The following is a 23,621-nucleotide window of genomic DNA, read 5'->3' on the forward strand; positions in this document are numbered from 1 at the left end:
CGTACCGCGCTCTATCGCTTTTACAATCTCCCGCGCATACATTAATTTTTCCCGCCGCGTTTGTGCGCATCCTACGCCATTCTACGCAATTAAGATTAATGATCGCGGGTAGCTTCTTAGTCACAACAATTAGCCGCCGCGCGCGTTACATACACGTCGAACGTTTCTGTAACGAGACATTTAAGATACCGATGTTACATAAGCGCAGAAGCCGCCAGACGCCAGCCGCGCCGCGCTGCGCCGGCGCGCATCTCGGCGCTAATTTATGAAGAGGTGGAGAAGCCGCCAAGTTTCAGGTGCGGAAACGAGCTCGCTCGCGCGCTTGCGCTTCTGCCACGCGGTCCTCTCACTTCGCGAAAACGCGCGCGGCTTGATGATTCGCCGCACCTCCGGGATGAAAAGCGCGGGAGGGAAGATCCGTTACGATCAAATCGTCACGATCACGCAGCCAATAATAATTATTAGTTGTTATTACACTCCAATTCGCGCCCATCGGTTACGGATACGCCTCGACTGTAATCACCAGGATTACTCCCGATTCATATTCATGCACACTGGGGAGTTACTTTTTTTTTATGCGTGCCACGTTGCGCTGCTCCGCTCATGTCGATGCTAATACTTTATTAGTGGCGCCAGTATGCGCAGACTTCCCATCGGGAATTATTTTTTTTGTACAATATCAAGATTGTTTATACTTGCTGCCAGGCCTCTCTCTTTGGCGTTCCTTCATGCTATGTAAATTTATTTTTATCGCGAAATGGGATTTTGTAAAACAATGTAATTATGTTACAGGTAAGTAATTTTTAGATAACAATGTTATTTTTGTATATGCATATTTTTCTTGTAATTGTATTTTTCTTGTAACATAAAATTTTGTGGTATATCTTTTTTGAAGCTGAGACTCTAAAATACAATTTATAATTAGTTAAACAAAAGTATTTAACGTTCTCTTATTTGAAAACTGCTGCAAATTAAAGATTATTCAATCTATTAATATTAATAAAAAATCATAATTTTCAATCAAAAAATGAATATTGGACTCTCGAAATTAAATAAAAAACTGATAAAGGATGGTTATATATGAGAGTCAGACACAGTTATCGGTGCGTAAAAGATCCAATTCACTGATTTATTCAACAGAGTGTATATATTCGAACGTTTCGGCTCGGGATTGAGCCATCTTCAGCAAAATATACAAAAATTAATTAATAATTGCTTCCCTTCTCTATTCTTACTCAGTGAGTTTCACGATTGGAAGATCCAAAAAAACATTGACTATCGAATTGATGTATGTAAAAATGTTTACTGTAATTCAAGTCGTTTTAAATGATATTAAACTCACCCGATAGCCAGGAGAACAAGACCATTACAAAGCCATTACGAATATAAAGAGTGTCACCCGAAAAGGTACAAGGTACAATACTGCATATAAAGAGATGGAATCAACCAACTTGTCAGAAAGACGAATACGAAATATCTGAATATATACACTGTTGAATAAATCAATGAATTGGATCTTTTACGCACCGATAACTGCGTCTATATAACTCTCATAGCCATCCTTTATTAGTTTATCTTCAGTTTATAAATATTCCTATTACAGTGTAACCTCCTGTTACAGTGTCACGTGCAAAACTCGAACAATTTCTGAATATACAGGGTGCCCCAGAATTCTTGGTACTTTTCTCATATTTAAATAGAGCGAGCCAAACTGAGTCAAAAAGTCATGTACCATTTTGCAATTTTCGCAATAGTTGACGAGTTATTAATGATTAAAAATCGACGTATTAGCCCGCCCTCCGCCAAATCCAGCGCGCGGCAAGATGCGGCCGCCCCGCGGTTGGCGCGCGGGCAGTTGTTTATTACAAGCGGCGATGATTACGCACGAGCGGCGCGTAACGCCGGGCCTTTGTCCTAAGCGATGATAGTTTCTCGCCTTTTTTAAATAAAAATAAAATTTTCTAACAACATAGAAAATTTTTTTGTGCGTACGTATGTACATATGTGTGCACATGTATACACAGGAAAATATCAATTCTACTGCTTAAAAAAGCGATTACTCAATTTACTTTTTTTTTTTAGTAAGTAACGGTTGTCTTTAAGCAAGAATATTTTCTTGATAATAGTCTTAAAATGTACAAATTTTAGAAAGAGTCTTTATTATGTACTCGAAAAAAGAATTTATATTCCTTCAAAGAACATAATAAAATTTTATCAAAGAAAAGTCAAAATAATAAATAAAATAATATGAGGACCCTCGAGATAAAATAGGAGAAGGCTATGAGGGTCAGACGCAGATCACAATGCGTAATATCAGCGCATGGCTCTGTATTCCATGTTTTTCAGACCGAATGGTGAGTTTCCTAAGGGACCTTTTTAATATCTCAACATTAATTGAACTAATTTACAGATATGGATCAATTAGTCTATGTTTCTGATACTTTATTGAATCAGTAAACTCACCATACGGTACGTAGAACGTGTAACTTAATTTCTGTAACTACCGCTGTAGATGGCTCAAAACTGAGCCGAAACGTACGGATCGATGTAATGTATCAAAACGACGAATAAATCACTTATTTCTGATATTACGCATTGTGATCGGCGTCTGACCCTCATAGCCTTCTCCTATTTTAATCTCGAGGGTCCTCATATTATTTTATTTATTATTTTGACTTTTCTTTGATAAAATTTTATTATGTTCTTCTCACAATATTCATAAATGCTCTCTTTTTTTCGGTTTACTTGCTATATTCCTACTGGCAACTCAATTAAGTGTTTGACATAAAAGTGGTGGCAGTAAATGTTCTCCATTTATCTGAAGATTTATTGGTGCGAAATGAAACAGCAATATAGAGAAAAAAATGATAACATTTGTTATCATCAATATGTATAAAAATTCTAAGGAATATTTTTCTCTCTCTGCCGTAAAAAAATGTTATATATATATATGTATGTATGTATGTATGCTGTTTATTGCCTTTCCCCGTAGGGTTTACAAGGCGTTTTTATGAGGAACGTACCCAAACCTCGTACATTCTCTTTCCCATGTGCCTGGCCATATGCGACCTTACAAAAATAATTACCCCCCCTCCCCTCCCCTCTTCATCCCTCTTCTTCGTCCTCCGCTTCTGCCGTCAAATCTTCCTTCCTTCCTTCTACCTCCATCCTTCCTGTCTACTCCTCCCTATTTGGCCTGCTTCCTCTCTCGTCCCTCCTCCTTCTCCTCCTCTGGGCTCAAGAGAAGCTTCTCCTCCATCCCTCTCGCGATTTCTTCCTCCGCCGATCTCCCTGTGCACTTGTGCACCTCCCTTCTCACTTCTTCTCTCTCCCTAACCCTCCTTTCCACCGACTTATCCTCGTGTATCTTGACTCCTATGGAGTTCCCTGCCCTTCTCCTCGCCTCCAAAACCCGCCTCTTCTCCTCCTCGTCTCCTAACTTTACCAAAATTGTTAGCCAAATCCCTCTCTGCCCCACCACTATCACCTCTCTTACCTTCACCTTCACCTTCAGCCCTTCTGCGAAAAGCTCCTTCACTTTCTCCCAGTTGGTCTCCTTACCTTCCCATTTCTCTTTCTCCACTCTTATAATTATATTCCTCTTTCTGAAATCGTCCTCGTTCCTTTTACCCTCACCTGCCCACCATTTCTTTTTTCCCGCCATACTCTCCTCGCTATCCTCCCTCTTCCTTTTGCCTCCCCTTTGCTCCAGCCTTTCTATCTTTCTCTCCAACCTCCTTACCTTCTCCTCCAGCTCCTCCATCCTCTCGTCCTTTTTTCTGTCTTCCTCCTTCTTTTCCCTCAGCATCTTCCTTAGCTTCTCCTCTACAATCCCTTCCACTGCCTCCACTATCATTCTCCCTTCACGCTCCATCCTGCCAGCTCTAAAACAGACCAATTACTCACTTCTCCTTTTCTCTACATTCCTCTTCTTCCCCTCCCACTTATCCTTCTCCCCCATCTCCCCTTCCATCTTCCCCACTACCCTCCTTTAGCTCCTCCAAATCCCCCTTTCCACCCATTCTCTCCCCTTCTAATTCCAGCATCCATTCCTCTCCTCCTCCTTCCTCGTCCAAAACCCATCCTACCGCTTCCTGCCAGCTTCCCTTTCCTGAATTCCATCTTCTACATTCTTCCCATACATGCTCCCACGTTTCCTCCTTATTCCCACACAACCTACACTTCTTTTTCTCCTCCGCTTCCCAATATCTGCTCTCTCCTACCTCGTTCCCTAATCTGAATCTAGCCACCCTTCCCCATCTACTTTCTCCCCATCCCTTCTTCAAATATCCCGGGATACCCTCTCCCTTTATCCACTTATACCACTTATTGTATTCTGCTTTCTCGATCCTCTCCCATCTCTCTTTTCTCTGCGTCTCCCTATCCCCCTCAAACAATTTAAGAAACCATTCGTCTCCATCTCCTCTTATCTTTTCCACCTCTTTTAACCCCACGCCTCTGTCTTCGAAGAACTTTCCTCTCTCTCTTTCCCAATCTGAACCTGCTTTCCCTTCCATCTCTCTTTCCTTCAACTCTTCCCAGGCAGACCTCGCCAGTTCACTTCCTCCACCTTCCTCTAACTTTTTCTCAAATCTCCATGCCCTCATTCCTGCTCTCCCTCTTAATTTCTCCCCTTTGCAACTCCTCCCTCACTAGATACCACGGTGTTCTCCCGTCCGCTCCCAATACCCATCTAATGTATCTTTCTTCCATTCTTTCTATTCCTTCCCTTTCTCTCCATCCCCATATTTCCGCTCCATAACTCAACACCGTCCACACCAGTCTATCGAACAGCCACAGTCTTTTTCCCCAGTCTTTCCCGAATCTCCTCTTCCCTATCCCCCAGACTTTTCCCATCACTGCGGCCCGCCTTTTTTATCCTTTCCCTTATTTGTGCTTCCTGCCCTCCATTTCTTTGAAACACGTATCCCAAATACCGAAATTCCCTCACCTCTTCCAACTCTTTTCCTTCCCATCTCCATTTTCTCTTACTGTCCCTCCCTCCTCCTTTCCTAAACCTCATTATTTTTGTTTTCCCCACGTTCAATTCCAATCTCTTCCTGCCCAGGTAACCCTCTAGTCTTTCTATCAGACTCCTCATTTGGTCCTCATCCTCTGCAATTAGCACGATATCATCCGCGTAGGCCAGAGTATACACCCTCTTGCCTCCTAGCATTATCCCTCCCCATTTAACTCTATCCATTTCCTCCTCCAGGTCTGCTAGCAACACATTGAACAGAATCGGGCTCAAAGGGCATCCCTGCCTTACTCCCCTCCCCGTCCAGAATACTTCTCCCAATTCGTTTCCTCCTCTTACCCTACTCTTCGTCTCTCTTAGCATCTCTTCCGTCCTTCTCACCAGTCCTTCCCTTATTCCCCTTTCTCTCATAGCTTTTATTAGTATTCCTCTATCCACCGAATCGAACGCCGCCTTCAGGTCCACAAAACATGCTATCAGTTTTCCCCCTTTCTTCTCTAACCTTCTGTTCACCATGTAGTTCAACACGTAAATGTTGTCTATCGTTCCCATTCCCCTTCTAAAACCTGTCTGGTTGTGTGGTACCATTCTCTTTCCCTCTATCTCCTCCCTTATCCTCTCCGCCAGAATAGCCGTGTACACCTTATACAAAGAGGGCATTATTGTCACCCCTCTATATTCCTCTGCCTTCTTTCCTTCCCCTTTCTTTATGATTGGCGCAATTATACCTTCCTTCCAAATTTCCGGCCATCCTCCCCCCTTCCATATCTTATTGATAAATTTCCATGTCCAAACCTCCAACCCCTTCCCTCCTCGCTTCCATGCCTCTCCTGGAATCTCATCCTTTCCCATTGCCTTTCCGTCCTTTAGCTTCTTATAACTCTCCTCATTTCCTCTAGACTTATCTCCTCTTCCTCCTCTCCTTCCTTTTCTTCCCTCTCTCCTTCCTTCCCCATCCTCACCCTCCCCTCTACTCCTCCTAATAACTTCATAAAGTGCTCTTTCCATTCTTCCTCCTCTATCCCTTCCTCTATTCCCCTCCTTTTCCTTCTCTCCCTATTCACTATCTCCCATACCTCCGCTTCCCTCCTTGCTCCCTCCACTTTTCTCTCCCATCTCTGGTTCTCCTCTTCCTTCTTTCTCTTACATATCTCCTTAAATTCTTTCCTCCTTTCCTTATACGCACTGGCCTCTCCTCTTTTCTTCCTCCAGTCCCTTAATTTTCTCCTTGCCTCTTTCTTCGCTTCTCGACATTCCTCATCCCACCATCCCACCTTCCCTTTCTTATTTCCGAGCTCCTCCTCTACCCCTTTTATTGCCTCTGTTATTCTTATTTCCATTTCTTCCCATTCCTTATTCAACTCTACTTCTTTTACTTCCACCTCTCCTATTTTTTCTATAAACCTCTTTGTTCCTTCCTCGTTCCACACCCCCCTGCTTCTTTTCTTCCACCCTCCTCTCCTGCCTTCCTCCTCTTCCCCCCTTCTTACTACTACTTCCAATGGGTGATGGTCCGAGTCTACTCTCTCCCCCACTACCATGCTCACTATCTTCTCTCTTACTTCTCCTTCCCCTATTATGTAATCAATCACCGTACTACCTCTTCCCCCCGTGAACGTAAACTCCCCCTCCTCGTCTCCTCTTACATTTCCATTGAATATCTCCCATCCTCTCTCCTCTAAGCTATTTACCAACAGCCTCCCCTCTCTGTCCACTTTCTTGTCCTTCGACCTTCTTCCTTCTCCCAATCCTCCTCCCTCCTCTTCCTCTATCCTCCCACCTTCTTGCCCAGTCCTCGCATTAAAATCTCCCCCAATTATCGTATACCTTCCTTCTTCTTTCTTTTCCATTCTATCTCCTAACTCTTGTACGTTTTCCTCCATCCCCTCTTTCTTTGCATACACCCCTATAATACTCCAGTTCTCACCACCTGTTCTGACCTTTCCCGCAATCCAACCCTCTCTATCTACTTCTATTGTCGTTCCCTTTTCTTTTAATCCTTTTCTTATTCCCATTATCATCCCTCCTATTGCTCTTCCTTTTTTATTCTTTTTCTTCGCCATTTGCACCCCCCATTCGTACCCTTTTGGAAATCTCCCCCTTATTCTTTCCCAGCCCTTTTCTCCTATCCAGGTCTCTGACATGACTAACACATCTTCTTTCTTCAGCCCTTCCCAAAAATCCTTATCTTTATTTTCCAACCCCGCTACGTTCCAGAATACTATCCTCCAAACTAACTTACTTTCCCCCTCTTCTTCTCTTCTGACTTTCGTGTTGTCCTTCTCTATCTCACCCCCTCTATCCTCTTCTCCTCTTATTCCCCCGTCTCCGTTCCTACCTCTCCCTCTCCTCCTTTACCTTCTTTCCCTTCCTTACCTTCCTCTGCTCTCCTTTCTTCTCCTTCCCCTTTCGTCCTTTAAACCTCCTCTTCCATATCCCATCTCCACCAAGTATTTTCCAGCCTTATTCTGCCTGCCTTAATCCATGCCCTCCTACCTTCCTCTTTCCTCCCCTTTCGCTATCTCTCTCAACATCCAATTCATTCTTCTTTCCTCCCACGATAGGTCCTCCGTAATTCTTTCCTTTCTCCCCACTAGGCCTCCTCTTTTTTTCCATAAACCTCCCATTTCTGTTCTTCGTTCTCCAATTTCAAACAGCACCATTTCCCTTCCTTTTTCTGCATCACCTCCTATTCTCTTCACCTCTATTGCCTTTACTTTCGCTCCTATTCCTTCTAGTAACTTTTCTGCATTTTCTCTCCTCCCTCCTTCTTTTACTTCCAGCCCTCTTATACAATGTTTCTTCTTTCTCTCCTCCTTTTCTTTCCTTTCCAGCCTTCTCTCCAGTTCTCTTATTTTCTCCCCGCCTCCCCTCTACCGTTTCCTTCCTCCTCCCTCTTCCCCTCCTTTCTCTCTTCCATTTTTTCCTCCAATTTTCTTATTCTTTCTTCCATTTTCTCCTTCTGCTTATTTGTCTCTTCCCTCTCCTCTTTCCATCTCTTCTCTCGCTCCCTAAACTCCCTTCTCAGGTCCTCTATCTCTTTTCTCATCTCCCTACCCTGCTCCCTGAAACCCTCCCTTAGCTCTTCTCTTACTGCCCTAAATTCCTCCATCATTTCTCCCATTCTTTCTCCCAACTCCTTCACACCTAACTCCGAGTCTTTTTTAGGAGATCTTGCCGTCATATTACTTCTCTTAAAAATCTCCCTCCTTTTCCTCACCCCCGCTCCTGTCCATTTCCTCCCTCTTCCTTTTCCATAACTCTTCTAAATTTCCCGTGCTCCCCCTCCTAACTTTCTCCTTTTCCTTAACCTTACCTATCGCACTCTTTCCCTCCCTCCCGTTTTCTCTCCCTTCACTCATCTCCTCCTAACTCGGCTCACTTCCCCCTCTAGCTCCACCACCTACTCTATGCCCTGCCTCGCGCTGCTGTCCGCGTCCCGGATCCTGTGTTGAGTCGCCCCTCTCTCTTCGCTATTGTTCACGCTCTGCCTCGTGCTGCCGCTCTCGGCTCGGCTCACCTGCCGTGCGCCCCTCTAGCTCAGCTAACGTTCGTGCTTACACCTTCTCAGTGCCTAGCCGCTTTACCTCCCTTTATCTCCTCTTACCTGCCCCTCCTCTGTTTCCCTTCTTACCTCCTCACTCTCTCACCTCCACACCTCCTCGCTCTATCACCCTCTCCTTCCTCAGCCTCCCTCGTCACTCTCTACTAGACCCTTTTGCTCTCACTCGCTTTCACACCTGTCACTCTCGTTCTCTCCGGAACCGGAAGAGTCTGTTATATATATATAATATATGCTATTTTATATTAAAAATGAATATTTAGAGAAGAAAAAATTTCTGGGGTTTTTATTTTAGACATTTACAGTTTGTGTTATATTAAAAGTCATCAATTTTGTATTGGAAAAAAAAGATATGGTATACGCATAGATTAAATGTATGTGGAATGCATTTATATTCAAGAAAAATGTTCCGGCATTTTCTTGCTGTCGTCAGTACTTAAAGCGGTGTTTTAATCTTTGAATGAAACGATTCATGGTTGGTTTAGTTAACTTAATACATACACTGTGCACCGTAGAAAGCATAAGTAAGAGACGACAATATTCTCTATATAGTTTTAAATATTTATTATATTAAAATTTTCTGAAGGAAAAATTTTTTTTCTACAAAATAGAAAAAAATACTGCCGCGTATCAGCGTATTAAATTTCATAAGCAAACTTTGAACTGGAATTTTCTTCTCAAATAAAACTATTTTATGTGATAACTTCAAGACAAGTCCGCGTGCTGAATAAAATGTTTTCATTCCTTTATTCGCATAAAGTTTTGTCTATACTGTAATCTAGTGGTACTGTACTGTAACGCTATAGGTACTCTCTGTTTCTTATCTTTATATTATCTTTGGATTATATATCCGTAACTCCCGCGTGTTCCTCCAACGCGAGAAACTATATCGTTCCTATATATCAAGTCCACAATCTGGCCGTTGCGTCATGTAAAAAATCAGGTTAAGCATGATGTTCCGGCGGCAAAAAACAATCGGGAAAGCCTTGCAACAGGTATAGCATGATACATACATAAATGATTGTGTTATGATTTCGCGATTGCTAAGAAAGTCGCGCGGCCACACTCTATTCTCGCGACACACGCGAGCACCGCGCCGCGGTGCTCGAGTCTGTCGATGCGGGCAGATCGGGCACGATAAGTCAGACACGACGTAATTTACTTCTCTGATGGCTCAGCGTATATCGATGCTTACGATAGCTCGATCGTTCGCCCCGCGTTACGTTATGATTATGCTCTTGCCAACGTGACTGCACCAATGTGAAACAAAAACGCGTTCTCGTAGCGTACAAATAACACGTCATTAAAAAGCCGCCAATTATTCCTCGATCGATTGTTTGTGCAGCGCTAAAAATTTGCAAAAGACTTAACAGAAGGCGAACAGAGAATGTCAACATTAGGCGATTTTTGGCGATCGTTTGGTATGGTTTGGTACATATACCAAAGTTGCTATCGGTGCGGTTGCTATTGGTTCTGGTGCAATTTGGTACCCTTTGGTTGTTTATACCAGAGTCACGCCAAAAATTGCCTATTGTCATGTAAATGCGTTTGTTATATGTATGTTTTGTTTAGTTATTTTTAGTTAATATAAAGAAATATATAATAAAATAATAGTCCAGAAAATTTATTATCTTCGACGACAATTGGCAATACATATACATATATTGAAACGTTACGACGTAACGTATAATAAAATAACATTAAGTCTTTATACCATTATACCATTAATAATATAATTTATATTTATAAAATAATTTATAATTTATTTAAAAAGTTAGATATTAAATAAGGAATTTATCTCATTTAATTATTAAACTTACAATATTTTTTTAAATAAGCTAACGTTTATCTAGCACACGTTTTTATCAAACGTCAATATTATATTCTTAATTAACATTTTAAAAACTCTTAATAATAATTTTCATGATAGTTATCGAGGCTTGTGAACATTTGCGATCGCATCTTATGTATTTGTATGTTTTTCATCGATACAATTATGAAATGAAATTGAAAGATGCCCGTCGTTATCGCCGATTCAGGAATTAAAATCTCGTATTCCTTTCACGGCGATGGATGACAATAACAGCTTATATAATCCGTTCAAGGCTGAATAAGAGCCGGCGCGTAATCCGATGCACAACCGACTAACAGATGCAGCGCAACGAGTGCAACGAATTCTCCATTCACCTGTCGGACATGCTCGTGGAATTGCGAGCGAGAGCCGTGGCCGGTGTGGTGGCGCGAGGAAGAAAAGGATTCGCGGGAAAATGTACGGAATGCGTCGAAAAGCGGGATGTATGTCTTAATTAATGTTAAGTAGATTGCGATCGTAACTCCGAGCAACTGTGTTTTTTTCCGTGCTACGACTGCGATAGGAATGCATTTCGAGGGAAGATACTTCGTTGGGGAGCGAGAGATTTACGTTTTGTTTGTTTCAATTACATAAAATAAATGTAGCAAAAGTTAAACTTGCAGCAAAAGTTTAATGCGTGAATACTTGGCTTGCTCAAAGTATTTTAATACGTATTTTAAATACTGTAATATATATAATAGTCCAGTGTGTACATATACATGTATTTATATATCTATATTTTCCTTAAAACTTATGGATACGTATATCTTATAAAATAAAGCAGATTATTCTCTAACTAATATTGCTAACTATATTTTAAAATTATCATCAGAATATTTTTCCAAACTGGACTTTGATATAATTTTAAGATCCTTATATATATGTTTAATTTGATCGAGAAAATCAGATTCATGAACTTGATTAATAATCAAGTAAAGGAATTGATTAATAATACTCCGGATGAGATACAATAGATTGGTCAGTCGATTGCATAAAAGACGCCGCGGTAAAATACAAAATACTCCAATTATATGTAAAAGCGTGTGTGTGCGGACGCGTTAAGCCACGACAGGAGAAAAGTACGGTAGGAAGACAAAGAAGAAAAGAAAAAGCAGGCTGAGAGAGAGAGAGAGAGAGAGAGAGAGAGAGAGAGAGAGAGAGAAAGAGAGAAAGGAGAGAGAGGGAAAGTTATTCTTAATTAAAATGATTGCCGACATTACGGCTAAACTCTCGCAATTATGATTCCCTTTCTCCCATAAAAATGCTGCTTAATGCCCGCTGGTGTTCGTCGTATTTTCAGCTAATAACAGTCTTACACCCCGCGCCATTCTTATCGGAGTTCATCATCCCGGCGCAACAGCAAGACGAAGTGCGCCGGTGTAACGAGCATCGGCGGCTAATTTCGATGAACTCTTAGCTTCAGCGCAGCGCGGCGCGACATAATGACACGTCGAAAACGCGCGTATCTTTCTACGTCTCTCCTCTTCCCCCCCTCCGGGGGCACTATCACGGCAAATTAGGGTGGAGAACGCCTTTCGAGCGACTCGGCCACGATTTCGTTTCTTTCTTAATGAGCGATTAATACGCGAGTGTTTACGTCATGCGCATCGTGCTTGGTTAAAAAATTGAGCCCTTCTTACGCCGAATCAAATCGTTTTTCTTTTGCCATGGAGTTTTCAAAATTATTCGCAATTTCTTTTTCACCGAAATGATTTTTTATAATAAATTGCGCTTTATCCATCGCGTGCTTGATATCATTAATTTTATGCATCAGGTATTGAGATGCAATGTAGACTGATATCTGTATAGTATAAATGACACTGAGAAGCAATATTAAGTGCACATATTAACATTTAAAAGATCCATATTTTATTGTCCATATCGCGTAACGTATCCTGAAATTATGTGGAGAGCACTAGTTTCTCTATTATAATTTTCGAAACAGTCAATTTTGAGAATTATAATAGAAAACTAATTTTACCAGTTTTATAAAAATATATTAATACACTTATTATTCTAAAAAATAATAAACGATTATTGATATTAATTACTAATTAAAAAATTGATTATGCTCTTCAGTAAAATCTAAATGTCCTATAGGCGAATCATACAGGGGTATCAATAAGATAAAGATATAAAATCAGGCTTAGAACACCGCGCACATCCATCTGATACCGCTAAACATAACAAATCACTCGAAGCAGGCACGTCATCAAAGACCTCTTTCTTTTATCAATTATCAGCGACAACTATTCGCATTCTCAGTCTCACAACTCGCATCCTTTTTGCGCCGCGTCCAAGTTCCACGATGGGGTCCAACGGTGGATCTCTTATGGAACCCATAAATATCGACGGCCCCGCGACGCGAGTTAATAGCGCGACGGAAAGGAAGACGATGCGACGCGCCGGTTAACTCACACTCGAATGAGGCTCGTGACTCCACTTGACCGGACAACTGAAAAATGCGATGATCCAGAGACAGGTGCGCGCTCGCAAGTATACCGCCACGCCGCGCCGCGCCGCGCCGTCCGGCCGTTCGTCGCGAAAAGTGGCCACGCCGGTTTACACCGCGGCAATCGATTTTCCTACCACCTTTGATGATTCCGTCCGATTGCGCCGGCTGACATTCAGCCGCTGATGTATACGGGCTTTAAACCTATAATCTGTCCGCGGATCGTTTTGTTTTGCTGTATTCGTATTCGTATATTGTATATACGGGAGCCCCGCGACGGGACGGGGGGCTCGCAAGAGACGGGGCCCGGAACCGGTCCCTGCGCGACATCTGCGACGACGGCTGATAATATTTTTCCTTGTTTGTAATGTTGCGGCATTAAAATAAATTTATTGGTTCCGAACGACTGAAAATGAAATGAATATAAAGTTCTGATAAATCAAGCTGTCAAGAAATCATAGTTTTTTTTAATAAACGCGCAAGCTGGTTTTTATATTCCGAGACTGAACATTTTTAAGTTATTTATTTGGTAAAAGTTTACAATAACTTACACAGCTCGGATTACTTTGACCTTGACATATGTTATCAAGGACATAATACTGAGTAACTTTTCCTTATAACTTAATCGGCGGTCGCTGCTTATTAAAAAGTTATAAACAAAAAAGTTTGAAAAATATAGCAGCTATTTTGAGTATTGAAAGGTATAAATGACTAATATATATGTCGAAATAGTTCACGCATACACTTTTCACGCGAACCGAGGTTCACCCACACCCTCCCTGCTTTCTGGGGAGATGCTGTAGCCCCTCCCTCGCTTACGTGTGTACTTGTTGCGACGTAAACATTGCTCCTCGCGACCCACATGGGTTCGTGGCGCGCTTTAAGTACAAGTTTGTTATGTCAAAATAGTTCACGCATACACTTTTCACGCGAACCGAGGTTCACCCACACCCCCCCTACTTTTAGGGGAGGTGCGGTAGCCCCTCCCTCGGTTACGTGTGTACTGTTTGGTAAATATTGGCTATGGTAAACAAGCTTGTAAAGCGCGCCACGAACCCATGTGGCATCTCGTTTTGCGTGGATTTGTGTCCTTTGTATCTAACGTATTACTAGTCGGTCTTTGACTTCCAATAAAGCAAACATGCAACTACACGAGTTTCTGGCTATTATCAAAAACAAAACCGAGGGAGGGGCTACCGCACCTTCCCCGAAAACAGGGGGGGGGTGTGGGTAAACCTCAATTCGCGTAAAAAGTGTATGCGTGAACTATAACTTTTTTTGTTTATAACTTTTTAATAAGCAGCGACCGCCGATTAAGTTATAATGAAAAGTTACTCAGAAACATGTCCTTAACAACATATGTCAAGGTCAAAATAATCCGAGCTGTGTAAGTTATTGTAAACTTTTACCAAATGTTCTTTCAAAAGAACACGGTAGTAAAAATAATTAATTCCTGACAAATAGAACGGAGAAGTAGCGTAGAAAAGTTATAGAGTACAAGGAAGTAAAGTTAATGAAACAGATAAGCCGATTCATCTTTCAATCCCATTCATTCACCGTTATTATAATATAACCGACTTCATTTTTTCGCACAACGGCGAAGAACGAGTCCTCCTCTCCTTTATCGCTCCGCTGAAAATGACAGTGCAGTTTAACGGCCGGGATGTGACGAACCTCATCGGCGTTGCAAGAGATAAAGTTAATAATATAATTAAATACAACTCGCTCTCCGCCTTATTTTGTGTCTCCCTCCGGTCATCTACATATCAACAATCGCGGAACGTTATTATTGCCGCAATTACCAACCGATAAATGCCGCCGTTCGTTACAAACCGTCTCGTTCTTGTCACGCAGCGTCGTCGAAGAAAGGTGTCGAGCGTAAAAAACCGGCCAGTTCTCGGTCGTCGCGCGCCAAACCGATCACGCCGATCTCCCGTCTCGTCTCGCATCGGGCCGTCCGTCGTGTAGTGTGCCCGCCGTACTTACAGGTCGATATTTGGCGCGGTCTAATTGCCGCGTTTTTAATAATGACGTTAATGAGCGATGCGTATCGCGTGTCCGGTGGGCCCTACTCGAGCTCACCGGGCCCGGGCTCTCGAGCACGGCCCAACTTGGCGCACTGCTGATCCGATTAAAGGCAAATCGGATCTCTCTCCCGACGGTTTCGCTCTATCTCTCTCTCTTTCTCTCTCTTTTCCTTTCCCTCTGTCAACTTCTGTTGAAACGGACTTGTCCCCGACACCGATGGCGATACTGATCATTGCGCACGCGTACCGTGTTCTCGTCTATAAGAAAAGGGAGTGAAAAAAAGCGCACGAACGGCCAACGACGGCCTCTGATCCTTCGCGTGTCCCGTCATTTTATCGGAAATCCCTTCTTCGCGACGTTCCTCGCCGGCTACCGAACCCGGCAGATGTCTCAACATACTTTTTCAGCGTCTCTCGCAGAAACGAACGATAAGGGAATTGACAGTGACGACGATAACACTTACTTTAATGCGAGAAATCACGAATAAAATTGGTCCAAATCAATCCCATTTGCATTCGAGATTCAATATACAACCAGTCAGAATTTGCCCATATAATCTATAAGTTATGATAATCAAAGCTTTAAATTTTTGTTAAATAAAAATAAATAAAAAATGCTTATCCTTACTATATGCGACGAAATGCGATTGAACAAAAATTGCTCGAGAAGTTAGACGATTATGTCAATGTTTAAGATATATTAAAAATAAATTCTTGTCGTGTTATTGTTATTCTTGCTAACCGATTTAAAATTTGATAAAGTTCCAGTTCGCATTTTTTGTAATTCCGTCGAGATAACGAAAATAATTACTAATTTCGATGTACACGACGCACAAATGCAAAACTAACAAACTGCAGAATAAATGCGGCGTTTAGTTTTTTATTTTTGATCGATCCGATACGAATATCGAAAATTTACGTTACAAAGACATATTTTAATTCTGTTCCTCGATAGCGATATCAGGCTCTGCTAAGCAGCTTAACTTGAATCCAAAGTGAAGTAATTAATAACCTTTTTTTAAAAAAAGGTAAAGAAAGGCGCCAAATACACGCATAGTAGTGTATATGTTGTTACCTCGAAAAAAAAAACAGTGGTACTATTATACCTCAAAAAAATCTAAGTAACAAGTGGTAGACGTAATCTTTGTATCTCGAAAAATACACTGAGAAAAAAAATTGTTAATTCCAAGAAATATTTAGTTCGATACGTTCAAATAAACATTTTAGTTAGTTAAGTAAATATTAATTGTTTCAACAATTTATTTCGTTTCTTTAATCAAGAATTAATTAATTCAACTAATGTTTAGTTAACTAACTAAAATGTTTAGCTAAACGTATCGGACTAAATATTACTTGGGATTGACACATTTTTTTTCTTAGTGTATGTTCTCTGTAATTGGCGCTGTAATTTAAAAAGAGATATTATTTCTTTTTTGTGATTGTAATAAAATAATAGATCACTTGAAGCGCGACTCATTTTTGATAAGGTAACGTAATTTTGTGATGTGTATCACTTGAGTAATAATTTTTTGGAAATAAAAATACTACTGTTTAGGTTTTTTCGAGATTTTTCAAGATACAAAGATTACGTCTACCACTTGTTACTTAGATTTTTTTGAGGTATAATACTACCACGTCTACCATTGTTTTTTTTCAAGGTAACAACATATTTGGAAATAAAAATACTACTGTTTAGTTTTTTTCGAGATTTTTCGAGATACAAAGATTACGTCTACTACTTGTTACTTCGGTTTTTTCGAGGTAAAGATACTACTGCTTAGGTTTTTTCGAGATTTTTCGAGATACATACAAAGATTACGTCTACCACTTGTTACTTCGGTTTTTTCAAGGTAAAGATACTACTGCTTAGGTTTTTTCAAGATTTTTCGAAATACAAAGATTACGTCTACTACTTGTTACTTAGATTTTTTTGAGGTATAATAGTACCATTGTTTTTTTTTTCGAGGTAACAACATATACACTACTATGCGTGTACTTGGCGCCTTTCTTTACCTTTTTTTTTTTAAAGATAATTTTGTACAGATATCACGCCTTTTTGTAATATTACGCATTGTATAAACAGTATGTACAGGGTGTTATTTCGAGGTATAATACTACCACTTTGTTTTTTTTTTTGAGGTAACAACATAATACATATATACTACTATGCGTGTACTTGGCGCATTTTTTTTTACCTTTTTTTGAAAAAGGTAATTTTGTACGGATATCACGCCTTTTTGTAGTATTACGCATTGTATAAACAGTATGTACAGGGTGTTATTTTGAGGTATAATACTACCACTTTGTTTGTTTCGAGGTAACAACATAATACATATGTACTACTATGCGTGTATTTGGCGCCTTTTTTTACCTTTTTTTCGAAAAAGGTAATTTTGTACGGATATCACGCCTTTTTGTAGTGTTACGCATCTTAATCTTAACAGAAAAAAATTACACCTTATAAAGAAATGTGTCTGAAGTAGTAAATATATATATATACATATTGCCGGACATTGCTTTTATGTAAAATATGCATGTATATTACGTTGCTTGTATATATTATTTCTTAACAACTTTTTCCAAAAATAATATATAAAGACCTTTAGCACCTGTAGGCCATCGTTTATTTTCTATAATTTTTCCATCATCAAATTCAATCCAAAATGTCCTTTCTCTACACATATTTGTATAATGACCATCTTCAATAGATGTACCCTGATGAAATATAGTATTCATTACTTTATACTGCTGTTTAGCTATCGATATCTTAGTTGTTGATATGCCAGTTAAATTAAATGTCTGTGGTATTTTCACTAATTTATTATCCTGTGACGAGAACAAAATTAAATGAATGATAACTATTTTTTCGTCAACGTTAATTCATTTCTAAATACTAGATTTCCTGCACAAAATTGGCATGTTTTTCCATATAACGGACCCCAATTTAAAAATGTATCCTTCAATAAATTATTAAGACCGTGACTTTTTTACGCGACGCGACGGGTTGCGAGTACCCGAGATGTTGAGATCTCGATAACAAGTGAACGGATCAAGTTCTAAGTAGGCTTGATTGATAGCTTGAGGTCCAATTAGGGGGGGGGGGGGGTTTCTCTCATAATATTCCGCTGCGTGCCCTACGAGCGGAGATATTGCGACGCAAAATCCAAATGTGAAAATTTATTTTTAAGATACGAATACGTATATACTTCTAACGCCGATCTTATATGATGATGTCATAATCAGAAACGTCACTTTCACTTTTTTGACACTGGTGGCAAGTGGTTCTGATTATACAATATAATTATATACGATACGGTTATACATATACATAAAATACCTGAACGCAATTTTATTTTTTATAATAAAACAATACGAATGCATTCATCTCTAATTACTTTTCAATTATTTTTATTGTGTATCATATATATATATATATATATAGATTATATAGAGACATTATTATATATAGAGATTATTATATAGAGACACATTATATAGACATTACTATATATAGAGATTATATAGAGACATTATATAGAGACATTATATAAAGATTATATAGAGACAAAGATTAAATCCTGTTGCTCTCAACGTCTGCCTCTGCCTCTGCCTCGTCTACCCCAATGGTAATTGGATGATGACAATTTATATAAGAAAGCCATAAACCTTTCTTCTTGCCGTCGTATCCCCGCGGCTCTGCCTCTTGGTCTTCGAACTGTAAAATAATAAAATTGTATAAAAAATTTTATGAATTAAATACATAGAATATAAATTAAATTTTTCATATATAACAAGAAGATATTTATTAATTTCGATTAAGATGGTATGTTTGTTTGTTATTGCGATAAATGTTACCACATGCCTCAGTGGTCGAATTGAGGCGACGTCTGCACGAATAGTGGAAGGTTCCAGGTTCAAACTCTGGCTGGGGTAATATTTTTCGCAATCGCAATCAAATTATTGGCGGAATATATCATGAATATGTCATTACTTTCTGTTAAATATACATAATATTAATATTACCTTGTCTATCATCTTCGGCATCGAAACGAGCAGCGGCACGATCGGCGACGACGGGACGGGCGGCGACGGGACGGGCGGCGACGGGACGGGCGGCGACGGGACGGGCGGCGACGGGACGGTCGGCGACGACGAGACGGTCGGCGACGAAACCGGCGGCGACAGGTCTGGCGGCGACGGGACGGTTGGCGACGGAACCGGCGGCGACAGGTCCGGCGGCGACGGGACGGTCGGCGACGGAACGGGCGGCGACGGGACCGGCAGCGATATCGGTGGCTGATTTTTCTTCCAATGATAATTCTAGCTCGAAATCGGCGAAATCGTTATCATCTATATCCATCTAAAATAAAATAAAAATAGCAACATTGTAATTATGTGAAATTATGTGAAATATATATTGAAAAGACAGTACTTACCATTTGTACTTTCGCGATTTCTCTCAGTATGAAACGGTGGTTTCGTTGGCTCCTGCCTCTAACCGAGGACAATACGGCCGGTATTTGCCATCATATATATATCAAGATATATATAATATCAACAACCTGTTCACCGTTCTCTGGATAGAATTGTAACACTGCTCTTGCGCTTCTTGACAGACATGCATACAACGTTAATAAGAAACGATATAAACGTTTTGTAGGATTGTGCAAAGTTTTGCTTGCATAGCACAACCACAAGCGCAGAAATACTGACAGCCCCATCAAACGTACCAGCTTTAATTGGCAATCCTTGACCTATATCTCCCAAAATTAAGTCACCATCTAATTCTCTTTCATCAACAGCTACGTCTAAAAATAAAATAATGTATTAATATGATATTATGGATACGGTCAACGTGACACTACAAATGCTTCGAAGCATTCTTCTTCTCTTTTCTTTCAATGAAGAAAGAAGGAGAAGAAGAACGCTCCAGAGCATTTGTATCACGTTGACCGTAGCCTATACATCAAGATATATATATCTTTCAGCAACGTGCACAACTTTATTTGAGGTTATAATTGGGTACAACATTCATCGCACGATACTTTTATAATTGCAAATCGGAAACGTACCTCAAGTTCAGCTCTTCTGCGATCAACGAAGTCGGGATCGAACGTGTCAGTCGTCACTTTCTGCCAAGCGTAGAGAACCTTATTTTCCGGCAGCGTGTACTTGGCGCGAGACACTACCGTGTCTCTTGATCTTTTAGATATGCCAAAATTAAAGTAAAAATTAATTGAACACTTCAATGAGTTTGCGCTAACGAGGTGACTCGCAAATAGTAATTAATCCTCGAATTAATTTTGTTTATTTCGATATTGATATGATATCGATGTTAAATAAAGTATTGAAGGGATACGCAATGCATATCAATGTTCTCTTTAGTCATCTTTTAACTATGCAGCAATCTTAATATTAATGCTGCAATCAGATTTATTTTTAAGAAGATCATTTGTATATAATCGCAAAAAAGACCACTCACGAATTAATGCTGCGATAAAGTGATATTACTCATATCTGTTACGATTCATTGTCGTAACCTCGACCGAAGAAAGACAACCCAAAAAAATCAACGTATGCAAAACGTAAATCCTTTGGCGAGAAGAGATATTGAGCCGGATAGGTGCTATTACGTACGCCATTATTCGAGTCGAGTTAACAAACTTGCGCCGAAGGATACTCCGTGTGGATTCGCATTCACGATTGCCGATGGCAAACGAGAGGCGCGACTCCGATCTAGAATGGAATCATTTTTCAAGCGGTCGACGGACGGACGGACGGACGGACGGACGCAGCGGGTTGCGAGGAAAGGCGGAACAAGACAGGCGAGATGGAAGGCCGTTGACGACTCTATAAAACAACGTGCGTCGCTTGCAACATTGTCCGGCGAAATCATGAAGGCTCGCGCCGCATCGCGATAATGACGTGAAAAATGAATTCCGCCGCAGATAATCGGCAAAATTAAATAATTGCATTGGCCAGCGGGCCGCCGTCGTATTTTCATCGATTGATCACATCTTCTTTAACCCTTTTACTTCTGAGCGTAAATACGCTTTTTATTTATTCACAACAGGAAGCAGTCTAAAATGTAATTCTTATCGTTCTGGACTTGAAAGCAAACGAACGATATCTCAAAACTGATCGATGTAAAGAATCTAATGTGTTTATATAGCAGAAATTAAACCTTTAATAAACTTATAATAAACTTAAACACGTATAAAAATAAAATTTTATACTATTTAAATTTTTATTCTATTTCTAGCAACTATAATATTCTTAATCAAATATATCAAATATATCAAATGTTTATTGCTTTCATGTACAATATTTTAATGCATTTTAACTTTATTTTCCAATTATATTTTCCTCGTATAATCGCGCAAGAAATTCACCGTGCATTTAAAAAAGATATTAGAAACGTGGACGGAAGGAATGCGATGTTGTAAACACTACGGTCATCGCCGGAATAAAGATGAAAACGTTAGTCCAAAACATTAATAATAATCGCAGGACTAATTACTCACTGGGCGAGCGCATCAAATACTCATTACACAATTCGTTACCCTCAGACGCCTTAATCAAAACGTACCACACATGAACATGACATGATGGCAATATGCGCACGATATATCAGCCTGTGACACTGTGTATAGAAATGTCTGCCAGCAAAGTCAATTCAAATTTAAAGCAAACATGTTAGCCGAATCCCTTGTAATTTTCAAGAATTATTCATAAACTAATTCGAGGGGCTGGTCACTCTCAATTTCAATGGACCAATGATTTCCAAAAGAAATCGATTTCTAACGATTGCCTATAGGATTTCCGCGATTTCAAAATGTATACGATTACTTGTGATTTCTCATGAATTTGCATGATTCTTAATGAATTCTAATAAATTTGACATTCCAAAATCAATTATTTCTAGATTATAACAAACAGAAAATTAATTAATTAATTATTATTATTATTTATTAAATTATTATTATTATTAATATTATTAAATTAAAATTATTAAATTTATTATTTTTCATTTGCTTAATAGTTTTTATTGCAAGTAGGGCTTGCCTTGCTTACAAACGGCTATCGCCAGAAGACCTGTAATAATTGTTAATTTAAGGGTTAAAAATATGTTTACATAGACAGTTAAATAAACAGTTGAACAAATCAGAATAATTTTGCTTTCTCATAGAGGAAGCTTTGTGATGGTAAAAAAATTTTTTTTCGAGATTTGGATGGAAATAGGTTTAGAGTGTTCCAAAATATCGATAAATCATATTAGTAAAAAATATCCGGAAGTATGTATGTATGTGTGTGTATGTGTGTGTGTATGTACAGATTTTTTGTACACGCATCTACTTCTACAATTTTTCAGATACCGGGTTAAATTTTGGTACACAAATAGAGTATCATAAAAAGTATGTTCTCCTCTAATTTTATTAAAATCTGTCGACCGGTATGGATTTTAAAAAGATTTTAATTTTTTAGAAAAGTGTGTTTTACGCTGTAGCTTTCTCAATATTTGAGATATCGATCTATTTCTAATTTTATTATATTTTTCAGTTTTTTTTTTACCCTTATATTTTATATATAATTCTTTAAAATTTAGTTAATCAGTTTTTGAGTTATAGAAATTTTAGTAAACTTGACTGTTTTTTTAGCAGAAATTTTAAAGAATTATATATGAAATATGGGTAGAAAAGACTGAAGAATATAATAGAATTAATAAAAATTGCTAATAATAAAAAGATTACCGATTTTTGTTTAAAAAAAATCAACGTGATTGCTCTAATTTCCGCAAATTTTGAGATATTAAGCTTAATTTTTTTTTTATAGATAGAGTATCATTAAAGGTAGGTTGGTGTTAAATTTAGCAAGGATTGGTGAAGGAATTACCGATTTTTGGCTATTTTTAGAAATGTCCGTGCTTGCTCTAATTTTTGTAAATTTTGAGATATCGACTAATATAACAGATATTAGTTGCAATAAAGCTTATCACAATAAAAAAAAGTGTGCAAGTAAAAACTTGCACATTGTTTTCTCATAGTTTTTAAGTGTGCAAGTAGAAACCTGCACATTGCTTCCTTATAGTTTTTAAGTGTGCAAGTAGAAACTTTCGCTCATAAAGCTTCCTCTATGAGGAAGCCAAAACAAATAAATACTAATAATTATACATACAATAAAGTACAAGCTTCCTCATAGAGGAGCTTTGTGAGCGAAGGATTCTATACTTGCACACTTAAAAACTATAAGGAAGCAATGTGCAGGTTTCTAATTGCACACTTAAAAACTATGAAAAAGCAATGTGCAAGTTTCTACTTGCACATTTTTTTAATTTTAAGATGGATCTCCTGATGAACTGTTACATTATTTTTAATTATAATAGGAGATGACATTGTCATATAATACTGCTTAATATTTATATAACCATGTACATCCATTTGGTACAGGTATCAGCTCTTTATTTGATTTTAATTCATACCAATAACACAATACACCAATCTCTTTGGTATTACCTTTTATTTCTGCGTAAGAACTAGAATATTCATGACTTTTTAATGTTTGTCTTTCTAAATAAGCAAAGCTCAAAATCATACAAATCACTTAAGTACTATTACATTTTCTAAATAGACACCAATATTAATTTCCTCGCATTTTAAAAAAAAAAACCTGTTTTTCATTACATTTATCGCCATTTATTTAAATTTTCTTTTTATTTTTTGTCAATTCCGAATCTCGAACTCTTTGTAACC

The 23,621-nt window shown here is 39.0% G+C and overlaps 1 protein-coding gene and 1 long non-coding RNA gene across 3 annotated transcripts; both read right to left on the reverse strand.

Moving 5' to 3' along the window:
- Positions 1-2,945: 2,945 nt before the first annotated feature.
- LOC143896694 (uncharacterized) lies at positions 2,946-8,744 on the reverse strand. 2 transcript variants are annotated; one of them, XM_077404690.1, is made up of 2 exons: positions 8,629-8,744; positions 2,946-3,884 (listed from the first exon to the last, which is right to left on the reverse strand). In XM_077404690.1, exon 2 carries the CDS (start codon positions 3,872-3,874, stop codon positions 3,188-3,190), a length of 687 nt encoding a protein of 228 aa, XP_077260816.1. In that variant the 5' UTR covers positions 3,875-3,884; positions 8,629-8,744; the 3' UTR covers positions 2,946-3,187. The 2 variants fall into 2 exon arrangements, with proteins under 2 accessions (XP_077260816.1, XP_077260815.1); XM_077404689.1 differs by having other exon boundaries at positions 8,613-8,744.
- A 10,347-nt stretch (positions 8,745-19,091) lies between these two features.
- LOC143896697 (uncharacterized) lies at positions 19,092-20,048 on the reverse strand. Its single transcript, XR_013256731.1, has 3 exons — positions 19,944-20,048; positions 19,308-19,679; positions 19,092-19,231 (listed from the first exon to the last, which is right to left on the reverse strand). It is a non-coding gene; the product is annotated as an uncharacterized LOC143896697 (long non-coding RNA).
- Between the last annotated feature and the right edge of the window lie 3,573 nt (positions 20,049-23,621).

This window comes from Temnothorax americanus, unplaced genomic scaffold, assembly GCF_048541705.1.
Source record: "Temnothorax americanus isolate GAGA-0224 unplaced genomic scaffold, ASM4854170v1 Scaffold192, whole genome shotgun sequence".
Lineage (NCBI taxonomy): Eukaryota > Metazoa > Arthropoda > Insecta > Hymenoptera > Formicidae > Temnothorax > Temnothorax americanus.